This window comes from Zosterops lateralis (genome assembly GCF_965231275.1).
Source record: "Zosterops lateralis genome assembly, chromosome: 15".
Classification (NCBI taxonomy): domain Eukaryota; kingdom Metazoa; phylum Chordata; class Aves; order Passeriformes; family Zosteropidae; genus Zosterops; species Zosterops lateralis.
Genome location: NC_139775.1, coordinates 5,657,966 through 5,671,072, shown reverse-complemented (window position 1 = coordinate 5,671,072; position 13,107 = coordinate 5,657,966). Strand labels below are relative to the sequence as shown.

The window sequence follows — 13,107 nt, the reverse complement described above, 5'->3', positions numbered from 1 at the left end:
CGCGGGGTCCGTGGGCTGCGGGCGGGGCCGGGCCCGGGCGGAGCGGAGCGAGGGGAGGGGACGCTCCGCTTCCCGCCGCAAACCTCCGGTACCAGCTCGTCCCCGCCTCCCGGCCGAAGGTTCCCCTCTCGGGTTCATCCCTCTGGTTCATTCTTATCGCGCCGCGCCCAAAGAGCGGCCATAAAGGCTGGCCCGGGCCCCGGAGCCGCCCGAGGGGGGCAGGCGGCACATGAGGGGCGGGAGGGCCGCGGCCCTGAGGGGCCCCGTGCCCGCCATCGAGTTCCCTGAGGAGAGCTCGGAGCCGCGCTTCGACGGTAAGCGGTGCTGGGCGGCCCTGCGGGCCAACGGGGAAATCGCCCTTTCCCCCGGCCGGCAAGGAGGGGAGCAGGGCAGAGGAGGGGAGCAGGGCAGAAGTGCCGCCCTCCTCCTGCCGTCCTCTTCCCCCCGCGCTCTGAGGCGGCCGCGGGGGTGATGCAAGAGCGGGAGCGCCCTGCCCCAGGCCTCCAGCACGGGGCGCCTCGGCCTCCCCGCCTGGCTGCTTTCCCTCTACACTTAAAAAAATTAATTAGCTCCCTAATTAGCCTCTTAGGCTACTCGCTCAGTGGCAGCTCGGGTGCTGCCTCCGTGAGCCGCGGTCGTGTTGAAGGTGTGTGGCTGGCTGTACGTTGTTTTGATGTTTAAGCAAATAGATGTGTACTGAGACCTAAGCTCGTTTGTCTGACTGTCCTCTTCCAGAATCGGATGTGCCGGCGGAGCTGCGGGTTGCAAACGGGTCGCAAAAATTCGTGAAGTTCACTTCGACCATCCAGAACCAGCTGCTGCTCGTATCACTGCTGGAGCATCTCTGTCACATGTACACGCACAACCCTGTTCACTCCAGGGGCTTGTTCCGAAGTCAGTAAGAGGAATTCATTCCTGGCTCTCAAACTGCCAAACTGCAATATGTACCAGAGCTTTCTGTGCAGAGTTACAGTGTAATATCAATATAAAGCTGTAGGTTTCATCCCACTGGGACAAGAATGATTCTGAATACCTTAAATCAACTAAATTGGCAATGACAACTTGTCTTATTTTTGAAAACAGTAACAGAATATTGCTGTAGATGTAAGGATCAGACAGCTCTGTTCCAGCTAGATCATGTGAGTTGCATTGAGAGAAGGACAGCAGGGTAAATTATATTACTGTTGTGATCTAAAAATGCTGGTAGAAGAGGAATTTAATAAAGTATTTACCAAGAAACAGTTGCAGTAGAGTCTTTACTAAATACTTCAAAATTATATTCTGTGAAAATCCAAGTAAATAACTTTACAAGTTCTTTATTTTGCCATGAAGTCCCTTGATATCATTCAGGGAATTTGCAATTTTAAGTGTGAAGTGTAACTTATTTTAAAATATCTTCTTGATACATGACTTATCATGGGTATTTTGTTCATTTAGGCATGTACTTAGTGCATTTAACAACGCATATATATGGGTTTTGTCCTTAATTTTTACATGACTGTAGAGTCATTGCACAGTTGCACCCATCGCCAGCATTTATGAGCTGTTGTTTGACTCCAAATGAGAAAGGTGAGGTGGTGGAAGGGAACAACTTCATCCTCTGTTATGAGTATGTGCACAAGTGTGTGGGTTTGGATGGGAACAAGAAAATCTTGACATTACTGCTTTTGATTATAAATGCATCCTCATAATTGTGAACCCGCTTTGAATTTTTCTTTTCGCTGATCAAAATTAGTCCAAAAGTAAACCACAAATGAATGAGTGGATGTTTGTGTAACTCATCTGCTGAAGTGAAGAAGAAGAGGAGATGCAGTTGTGACCCTGGAAGTCATGGCAACTAATTGTATTATGTGAAGGGATTCCCATAGAGCAGCTCTAGTTTGGATTGAATTAGTTTTAATTGCTAAGAGTAGGGGAACAGCATTAGGGTAGGAGGGATTGTTCAGTTTTTAAGACACGTTATCTTTCAAATAAGATTTCTTGTTTAAAAATTGTATGTGGTCTTAACGGCTGGCTTTATTTAATGCTTTTCTGACCTTTCTCTTCCTTTGTGCAGTTCTTCGTCAGACTTTCACGAGAACGGGTTTACTCTCCCCTTTTGTTTTTTGTGATGAATTCAGTACTGTAAGACTGCAGCACAACAGAGCCATTACTGAATTGATGAAAGCAGCTAATCAACAAATACTTAACGGGGTAAGCTCTGTTACATGTCTTTGGCAACCTCTGCAATAAGGAGCTTTTGTTTGGGGGCGATTTTAATATTGGATTGGGTCTTTTTAATAATTACACAAAATAACTCCTTAGCTGTTTGGGATGGCATGCTCTGGTTGTATAGGTGCAAACCAGTTTTTGAAGCCATCAAGTGAAGCCACTTATTAAATAGTAGTAATAAAACAAGTTAAATGGTTATAAACAAAGGTAAGGTGTTTATTGCAAGGTGTAAGTATTGCTACAGCTTTTTTTGACAGACATCCATTTTCAACTTTTAACTGTTGGTTATGCTAACACTTTCATATTTATATTAGTAGAGGGTGTAGTTTGTGTACTTGTACTTTAGATTGAATCAGACCTGTTTGCTTATCTTGCTGCTTGAACTAAGCTAATTAATTTTGTTTTAAACACATTTTAGAGCCCTCATTTTATCCTCTTTGCCAGAAGAACTCTAAAAGGGCAGTAATCTCCCCAGCAGAGAGACGTTAACAGATTACCAGTGAGATAATAATACTTTAATTTGCTGAAGCTCTCTGCAACATGTGAATGGCTGTCAGTAACCTCATTTTCTTCCAAGAAGGAGGTTGCAGTTTCTGTTTTGATGAAGCTGTGTGTGCCACTGGCGCAGCGGACATGTTATTCTTTATATATGTCACGTTTTTATGCTGGATTTTGTTGTTTCGTAGGAACTTGATAATGGAGAGTCTCTTGCAATTGGGTATGTATTCAAAGCATGTAGAAATACTAAATTAACTCCTTCCCTAAAGTTCTGTGCTCCACTCTGAATTTAATTAATACTGCGTTTCATATTTTGACTCTGAAACATAGAAAAAAGGTAAAGGTTTCTGCAAAGTCTCAGAATGATGTGGTGATAATTTGTTCTTCAGTACAACTCTCGCAGTCAGTGCCACTGTTCAGGAATTCAAGATTTATCAGGCACCAATGTAAAAGAAACAATCTGAACACCTGTGTTAAAACAGGGTATGGATTTGTAGCACATGTGCATGCTCTTGCAGTCTGCTGGTCTTCAGTATTCACTGAACCTCAGGCTGGTACATTATGGTGATGCCAAAGTTCTCTCTTCTTCTTTTCATAGCATGAATAATATTTTTAGAACATGTACAGCTGTATCTTATTTGTAAGTTGTCATTTAGTTTAATGCAGCCTAACTTTTCTCAATTAGGGAAAAAGAAGTTCTCTTTGAAGCACAGACTTCACGATACTTGAATGAATTTGAGGAGGTTGCAAGGCTAGGAAGAGGAGGATATGGCAAAGTGTACAAGGTATTCATTACTTCCCATATAAAACTGCTCTGTTTATATCTAGTTTTTCATTGGAATATGGAGTTACTGTTTCAGCTTTACTGCCAAATGTTTTTTGAATAGAAGAGGTGCAAATCTGTACCTTAGAAGAAAGTTGGTGTTTCATTTCAGAAGCTGCTCAGTTGTAATAAGTTTTGTTTGTCAGAAGCGGGATATAACAGATGTTTTACTTTGTGTATTTTGACCCTTTTAAAGGGAACGAAAACTCCTTATTTGACATGTGAAGTATTAGGATATATTGACTTTAAACAGCATTGGAACTGATTGATATGCACACCCCAATGCTTTAGTTGTGGCTGCTTTTAAAACATGAGCCTCAGTATGAACATCAGCTGTCCAAGCCAATGTTGAGTTGTGTTAACACTCCCGTGAGGTGCCGCGTGGAAATGACAAATGTGGTCTCACATATTTATTGAGGACCCGTTAAGCAGTTTTCAGGACCTATCCTGTCCCTGGATGAGAGCAGGGGACTAATCCCAGTTTCATTCCCTGATACAGGTGATACTCCATAGGAATGGGGTGCAGAAATAACATTTTAGAAAATAGTGAGTTTGAAAGGATTTAATTAATCCAAGCACATTAACATTCTGATTTTCTCCTATTGTAATTGTTTTCAGGTCAGAAACAAGTTAGATGGTCAGTTCTATGCTATTAAAAAAATTAAAATTAAGAAGGCCATAAGAAGAGATTGCATGAAGGTATTCTTCCTATATTTTGTCCCTGTTTTAACTCCTCTGTCGCTTATTCTGTTCTAATTTATTAATGTAGCTAATATAATTTTTTATGCATTCTAAATTTCTAAAGGTTTGAGTCTATCAATACCTAGTAGAAAAAAATAAATGAGATGCATTAAAGTCCATTAAAAGAACTGTATTAATTACTTGAATTTGATAATTTCTGCAATGGTGAAAGTCAATTTGTTTTAAAGCTTTAATTTTTTTTCCGTTACTGTAACAATTTCACCTCTTCTTTCTCTCTAAGAAACTTACTTTTTGTTATCTTTCATGTTTACTAAGCACTCAGAATAAAGGAGTGTTACACTGTGGGTTTTTTGATCTTTTTAGGTGCTGCGAGAAGTCAAAGTGCTGGCTGGGCTGCAGCATCCCAATATTGTAGGCTATCACACTGCTTGGATGGAGCAAGTTCAAACAGTACATCCAAAAGGAAAGTACAGTTCATTGTGTAATTCTTGCTTGCATCTTGTAACCTCTGTACTGTTATTGTCAGGAGAATATTACTTCTCTGATAAAATCACTATTTTTTTCCCCTCCTTAAAAGAACTGAAAGAAATCACAGGTGATCACCAGGTCCTTCACTCAATTCCTCCTTACCAAATAATTTATCAGTTACTTAATGATTAATTTGGAACTGTGGAAATATTAGCTTTACTTGTGGTAAGACACGAGGAGGATTTAAAAGTTATGTGATGGTCAGTGAAATGCAGTGAAAACCTTTTAATGCAGGAAGTAGTGAGTTGATGAGAAGAATGAATGCTGAAGAATGAGCCACCTCAGATATTGTGGGGGGGGAAATGATGAAAAGGGCAAACACCCCACAAATTTGCAGCTATGTTTTGAAGCCTCAGAGATGTAGCAAAACTAGAATAAGCATCCCAGTATGCTTCTCTTTGGATCTGGAAAAGATCTAAGAAAAACTGAAAGAACCTGGAAATACACACTTTGAATGATAAATATCTTCATTTTGCTTTCCACGTTAGACTTTTTAAATTTGCTGAGTCGTGTTCATAGTCCTGCACTGACAGATCAGTTGGAATTTTTTGTGTATCAGCTACTGTCTGTAACTGTTGAGAATTTATCTAGTTCTGTGTTCATTTTACACCTTCTCTGTTTTTCTCTTTAGGTTCTTTGTTCTCAGATCTTTGCATGCTTGGTCCTTTGGTCTCTTTGTAACCCGAATCCGTTGGTCCCTTTCTAGTCCTTTCCTGGAATGCCTTTAGCAATTAAATCTTTTGATCCTCTCTTAGTGGGAGGTTTGGTTATGCTCTGTATGACTTTATTGCTTTCCAAGTCACTGACTTGATGCCCATCCAGCCATAAACACAAAAGAAAATGCATAGGAAGTTGACAGTAGAGTAAAACAGCCAAAACTTTTTAACCAATGATCCAGAGAATCTCAAGGAAAGCAATTGTTTAATGCTGGGAGCCCTTCATAAGTATTTAATGGTGGTAATGGAAGTGTATAATGAAATCTATAGGTAGCTTCAGTGGTACTTAATGGTTTTCCTTGTCTTACAAAATTGGTGTTTTATATTTGCTTCTGTATGCTAAAACAGCTTTTTCATCTAAAAATGCAATTTTAATGACAATTATTTCTAAGATATCAAGTGTCTTCAAAACAGCAGCAGTGTGATGTGACGGGTGATGCCTTGTGGAGCTGCTTCTTTAACTGTGTGTTACTTTTATACATTGTAAACCCTTACTTTGAACAGACTGTCTTCTGAAAGATGAAGTCTAAGTAAATATCTAAGAAAAGCCAGTACAACCCTTTTAATGACTTTGTACAACACATATTTTCTTTTCACTTAAAGGTAAATAAAATACATACTAGGGTGGTAGCTTCTTAATAGACTTAACAAGCCCCTTTTGCAGCAGCAGAAATACAGGTAATCTAGAGCTATCCACAGGTAACAAAGTTAAATTCAGTGAGGTGCTCTAGCTTAAGTGGTAATTTTTAGTAAACACATGGATACGTTCTTTGCTTCATGAAATACCATATTTATCTCTTCATCCAACAGATGAAACAATAATGGAATTGCAACCGTTATTTTTGGAGCAAGAGAGTAGCAAGTGAGTATTACTAATCTCAGTAGTAACAGATATATTAAACTTTATCTTCAGCTGTCTGGACAGCTGTCCAAGATCCCTTCTGGTAGAAAGTATTAAATGAGCTGGAGCCTGCACTGACAGTTATGTAATCCTGGAGTTTTAGTGGGGAAGCAGCTGAACTCTTACTTGAGAGTGCTCTTTGCGATTGGGGAAAAAAAAATCAGTATGGTGTTTCACAAGTAGATGGTATGAAACTGTGTAGTTATTTGGATTTCTCTCCCTTTGTTATTTTCAGTGATCACTGTCGCATCCAGAGTGTGGAAAGTGGTAGTTCAATTATCTTTGCTGACCTTACCTCACAAGAAAAGAAGTCCTGTGACAGTACCAGTCTTAAAAATATGCGTAGAGAATCAGTGCAGAATATGGATGCAAGGAATGACTTCTCAAACAGTGAGAGCAAAGAGTGTGTGAGATCAAATAAATGTGAATTATCCATGGAACAACAAGAGGGCTTTGTAAATAATATTTACAATTTATCAACTGATGCGGACAATCATCCAACACGGGGACCTCATTCCAGTCTGGATCCAGGTGCTAGCACTGAAAGTGAGTTCTGCTCTGAAAGCAAGTCCTGCACTGAAGTATGCTCCAAAAATGAGGTAGCACTCTGTGGAGAGTTTGAGGTAAATACTTATCTGCTCCCTAATTTTTGTGTTGTTTTTAAAGTAGTTCAGTAGATAGTGGAAATGAATGATTCATAACAATAAATTTAAAAGAAGAGAATGACTGCAAGTAGTGCCGAAAGTTCAGACTATTTTTACTTAAGTGGGTAACATCATTCCAAGGAAGCTGACCAGAGGAGCTGGCAAAGCTCAGCATCTATGAGGAACTTGCCATGTATTAGGCATCTTGAATCCTTTCAAAGTACCTGCATGAATAAAAAGTGCTACTGCTGCATTAAACAGCCCCATCAAAATTGAAAATCTTTAGCTTTCACTAATGAAAATGATGATGAAAGTGTCTTGGTATGTCATGTGGTGCCCATGCAGTGTAGGAGTATATGGGAAAGAGATAAAAGCAGATTCAAGCAGGGAAGCATTTGTGCTTCTAAAACCTTGTTGTTATTTACACCATACCACTGATCTGTTTTATTTAACACAAGCAGCTCTGGAATGCTCCAAGCTTATGCTTTCACTTGGAGTTCCCTCTAGCAAGAAAGCCAGTTTTAAAGGTGTCCAGGTTGTCAGATGAACTCGTTCATTACTGGAAACTGAGCTGTATATTCATGGTAATAAATCAAACAGTTGGACTCAAAGGTCTTTTTCCAACCTAAACAATTCTGTGATTCTGTAAAATGCTGTATCAAGAAGTTGATTTTTTTTCTGCTATTTTATATTGATTAAGCTGGAATAAACCTCTGTTTAGTATTTCTAGAGGGTTTCAAACTCTAATTTAAATATTAGACACACCTGGTAGTTTCGTTAGCATTTATCATATAACAATTATTAAAATTTGAGAAACAAGCAAAAAACTCCCCAAAACTAGATAGCATTGTTGCATCTGCTTCTTGAGTGCAATAGATTACTAATACTATACTTGATGTCCTTTTGGAACCTGTTTTTGGAGGGGTTTTTTGTGTAATAAATTTGGGGGTTATTTGCTGTAAAGAAAATAAGTAGGAAATACTGTTCATGTTACAATGGCAAAATTATGGACCATTATTTTTCTGTTAGGTGGAGTATCATTTGATGCTTCATATACAAATGCAATTGTGTGAAATATCTTTGTGGGATTGGATTGCTGACCGTAATAAGAGATACAACAAGAAATCAGAGGACACTTCTAGTAAGATTCATCACTGTCTTATTCATCGTAAAGCAAATAATTCTTTTTTTGATAATTTGAAGTACAGTTAAATTTTATTTTACTTCAGCAGCTTATAATACAGATCTTCATTAAATTCCTTATTCACTTAGTGAAGTAGGAGATTGTATTGAATTTTTGCATGATAGATGTTGGTAAAAGAATTTGAATTCTTGAGTTTTAGACAGCTCTTAAAAAAGCAATGACTGAATGCCCGAGGCATAGTTGTTACCAGGGGAGTTCAGTGTCTGGGCAATACTGCTTATTTGAAACAGATTTTTTTATTGACAGTATCTGCTGCTTCTCAGAAAGCTGGTTAAAGGCTAATTTATCTGCTGCAGAAAATACAATTACATAATTTGATCCAGAAAGGTTAATTTGTAATAGGTTAAAGAATGTAACATTGGCTTTTTTTCTGAATGACCAGGGGGTTCTCCTGCCCTCCTACCAACCAGTCATCAGTAACTGTTGACATTTGCAATAACAAATCCAATGCTCTTAAAGCAGTAGAGACATGTTCCATTCTCTGGGGTGGGTGTATAAAAGCAGCATATGAACATCAGGTTGTAAAACAAAATGTGTGATTAATGTTTTATCTTTGTTTTAACCACTATTAAGGTAAATCTGTTCTTTTCATTCATATAGACAGGTTTACTGTCAGCTGACTTCCACTAATCTCTCCTGTAATCATAATCTTTTAGCTTTCATGAGCTAAAAGTTGATGTTCCTGGTCAGGAAATGACAGAATTATGATGGCATTTGAGCTTGCAAAATGCTGTTTTCACACATTTTTATGGAAAAGGTGAATGTTACCATAGGTTAGACATGAAGAAATAGAAATCCAAATGTGAGTAAATGTGAGTGTTCAAAAAGACACATTAAATAGGGGTCATTAGAGCACAGAGACAAAGTAGTTTAATAAAATAGTAATATGAGGTCAAAACAAGGAGGTGCTAAGTTTATTTAGGACAGCTACAGCCAGAGGAGATTGAGGAATTTCAGAGGGTAGCACAGCAGCAGAAGGATTAGGAACAAAACAAAAAGAGTGTAAAGCAATACAGACAGCATGTCACTACATAAATTAGTATGATTTTATCTGGAACTATATTTTTCATGCTAGGTCAAGACTTACATGAAAGTAGAGTTTGTTAAATTTGTAATCAAATAATTATCTGATGGGGTTTGGAAAAATCTTTTGAGGAAAACATATGCTCCTGTTCCCTGAACTTTCCTTTTTGGAATTTTGTGGTTAGTGACTTTTTGCTGATTCAAAAATACTATTTTGAGAGAAGCATGGCAAAATCCATATTTAAAATACACTCATTCTGTTAAAAAATTTATTCCACAGCAGAATTCAACAAGACATACCATCATAATCTTACATAACTCAGTAAAACTAGCTGAAATAATTTAAATTGCTTTAAGGTCCATACCATCTCGTGGATGTTCACTGGACAATGAAGATTTTCCAGGAGATAGTAGAAGGAGTTTGCTACATCCACAGCATGGGAGTGATGCATCGAGACATTAAAGTAAGTTCATTAAATTACTGCTTGTGTTGAAGAAAACAAAGACAATTGACATTATGGGAGAATGAACAGAGAGAATAGTTGTTTTCATAGAGATGACCTGGGCTCTTAAGAATTTAGTTGTTACATATGAAAAAATACACGATCTCCTCTATAGCAGGATCATACTTTCTTTACTATCAGCATAGTACTCAGGTACACTGACTAACAAGTGGATTTTAAGCTCTGGAGGTGTTCTCTCCTTTGAAGCCATTTTCCTGTCAGAAACAGGCATGGTCAGATTGGTTTTCTTTTGTCTCAGTCTTTCCTTAACCAGGGCAGGAACTTAATTACAAAAACAAACAAAGCCCTTGGCTACACCTCAGTTTGCTAACTGCATACAGTTAGCTTTTGAAAGTATATTTTGGTTGCTTGCTTACTGATAGACCTGAATAGCAAAGAAGTGAATGTGTGTTTTCCTACTTTGCTTCCTAATCAGGTTTTCTGCGTCTGATACAGCAGCTGTATGAAGAAATCATGATTATTAAAACTTCACATATGGAAGCTTGGAACTACTTAAAATCACACAATCTTTACTCTGGATTAATTTTCATTTTTCTGTCAGATGTTTCAGGGTGAACCGTTTTTCGGTTTGCCTTCCCATTTAGCATCATCACGGCCTTACTGTCCAAAGTCTGATAGTTATATAATGAATTCCAGAATTCCATACAGTTATTGTAAACCTGGTTTTGAGCCAGTTCTCATGGTTTTCAGCATATATTCTTCTAATGGTAACCTTGCAGATACCTAGCAAAACTCGTTATTTCTGGGATAATATTCTAAGGAAGTCTTTCAGCATGTGAATTTCTGAGAACAGAAGCCCAGTGGGTGGGTCTCCTGGATATGTTTGTACTTCAGTGGATATAAGAAGCCTAGCAACTTGTTCAACACTGCTGCATCTTTTTAATTTGATCTGCATTGAGTAAAGGAAAATAATGGAGATTGCTCATCTCTTATTAAACTATTCACATCTGCTTTATACACTAATAAAAGACCAACTATTTCCTTTGTGCCACCTGAGCAAGTGGGGAGATGTTTGGAGATACATAATGCCTGCATTTCTCCTTCTTAGTGGTCCTATAACCAAAATGTATGGATAAAAACTGTTTCAGTTTTCTGTGTCAGAGCTCTAAAGACTGTCATAATGTGGCTTTTTTTTTTTTTTCATAGCAGCTTCCCAGAACTAATTAGCATATTGCAGCTGCTTATCAAACAGAAAAATGTATTTTGGTTTGTATTGTCTAGCCCAATGATATTTAGTCATCCTTCCTGCTACATCAGTTGGTCAAATTTACTGTCCACTCTTCCTGTTCCTGTTTACTGTTCTGCAAATTTCCCAGTTTCTGTTGGGGACAAAAAAAGTACTTTATCTTTTCACTAAATCTAGAGTTTTTTTCTGTTTTGCTTTTCTTCCTTTTTTTCTAGATCCTTCTAGGTATGTGGTCCTTTGGCCCAAATGGTATTGCTAGCACATGATTTGGTATCAGCAATGACTATTTTTTCTCTCCCACTACTAAAAAATGTTAAATAATCATCTTATATCTGTGAAATACTGGATTTTATAGACTTCAAAACAGCTGAAATTCTGCAATTCTTTATATAGACATATTTTTAAATTGTATTCTGTCTTCATTTGCAGCCTAGAAATATCTTTCTACATGGATCAGATCATCAGGTAAAAATAGGTGACTTTGGATTAGCCTGCAAAGACCTTCTTTGGGATGATACAGACCAGTGGTTTCAGACAGAAAGGATAAATGGTAAGAGAAGAAAGTGTAATGGGTTTCAATGTTTAAGTTTCTTTGGTATTAAAATCATTAAACTGTTACTAAGGGTAACAACACTTAGTAAGTCTCAATTGCCCTTCAAAGGACTGGCACATACTTCAGGAGTGGGGACCTGCCTCTATGCATCACCAGAACAGCTGCAGGGATCTCACTATGATTTCAAGGTAGAGAACTTTGTTTCTTCTTTCCTCTATTAACACAATAGATAATAGAAATAAATCAAGCCTTTCAACAGGCAAATACATATTTGATAAATACATAAATAGTCTTCCTACTGTGACTCCTAGTGTTTTTGTTGAAACATGAATTTCAACTTTGCCTTCTCATTTGCTCTTAAAGCAAAACTTTTATTTTTAATATGCTGAGAATGTATATAGATTTGAATTTGGGTCCTTTAAGTAGTGTCATGATACTCTTCATATCATCATGAAACTTGTTATGAAATTTTTCATACCATGATTTTATGAGAAAAAGAAGCCCACTAAGTTAAAATAGCAGTTATCCCAGAATTTTCTCTTCATCCCATTAACAGTCAGACATGTACAGCATGGGTGTTATCCTGCTGGAACTCTTCCACCCATTTGGAACAGAAATGGAAAGAACAGAAGTTCTTACACGTTTAAGGACTGGCCAAATTCCTCATGCTTTCCACAAGCAATGGCCCACTCAGGCCAAGTACGTGAAACTCCTCACCAGCCCCAGAGCTGCAGAACGCCCAACAGCGCCTCAGCTTCGGGACAGTGAACTCTTCCACACCACAGACCAGGTAACTCCTGCCAGTAACCCCAGCCCTTACAGCCTAAAGGAACACAAAAAGGAAATGCCCTTTGTATCCCTGCCTGTATTACGTTTGTTTGGCTTTGAACTAAATCACACGTTCCTTCTAAGACTCTTTTTCCAATTACAGTATTTAGGCCACTGTATTATTTCTGGTGTCTCTGCAATGAGATAGCTGGTCATTAACTTTAGGCAACTTTCTGAAAACTGTACAGTTGAGAGGTATTTTTAAAGCTTTCAAAGCTTTTCACCACATCTGCAGATTCTTCTAATCATTTTTCCTTTCTGTGCCCCACTGCTTTGCAGATTAACTTTGTAGTACCAAAAATGCAGAAGAGCTGAGTGCTGCTGCATTGTGTCTGTAGTGGATTGCAAACACAATCTGAGTAGGTCGGTAAGGCTTTATCCTTGCTTAGCTGTAAATGAAGTAAACTGACTCTTATTTTCAGGTTATTTCTAACCTCCAACAGAAGGTGAGACAGCAAGAAGAAGAAATAGAGAAGCTGAGGGAGACAATAAGACTGCTTTCTGAAGAGCAAGATGAACAAACAAGAGTAGGCTCTCCTGTTTAAGTACAGGAAGAACTAACCTCAATTGTGTGTTAAGTTATATAAAATATTTCTTTTTTTACATAAAACATTTCAATGCATTTTAATTTGGCCATCTGTTCTTAAAAGATATTTATCCTTTTGTCTTGACCAAAGGCTACTGAGAAAGGAATCACGTTGCAGTGGAAAAATTAAGAGCACAGCTTATATTTACATAGGATTAATTAACATACCTTCGACATTGA

The 13,107-nt window shown here is 38.1% G+C and overlaps 1 protein-coding gene across 1 annotated transcript; it reads left to right on the top strand.

Moving 5' to 3' along the window:
- Positions 1-14: 14 nt before the first annotated feature.
- Positions 15-12,969, top strand: EIF2AK1 (eukaryotic translation initiation factor 2 alpha kinase 1). Its single transcript, XM_083872150.1, has 15 exons — positions 15-314; positions 736-894; positions 2,057-2,193; positions 2,898-2,929; positions 3,395-3,494; positions 4,151-4,231; positions 4,598-4,715; positions 6,289-6,340; positions 6,615-7,002; positions 8,053-8,164; positions 9,608-9,714; positions 11,390-11,510; positions 11,622-11,701; positions 12,070-12,303; positions 12,764-12,969. The coding sequence occupies exons 1-15, from the start codon at positions 230-232 to the stop codon at positions 12,884-12,886; spliced, it is 1,929 nt and encodes a 642-aa protein (XP_083728276.1). The 5' UTR covers positions 15-229; the 3' UTR covers positions 12,887-12,969.
- The last annotated feature ends 138 nt before the right edge of the window (positions 12,970-13,107 follow it).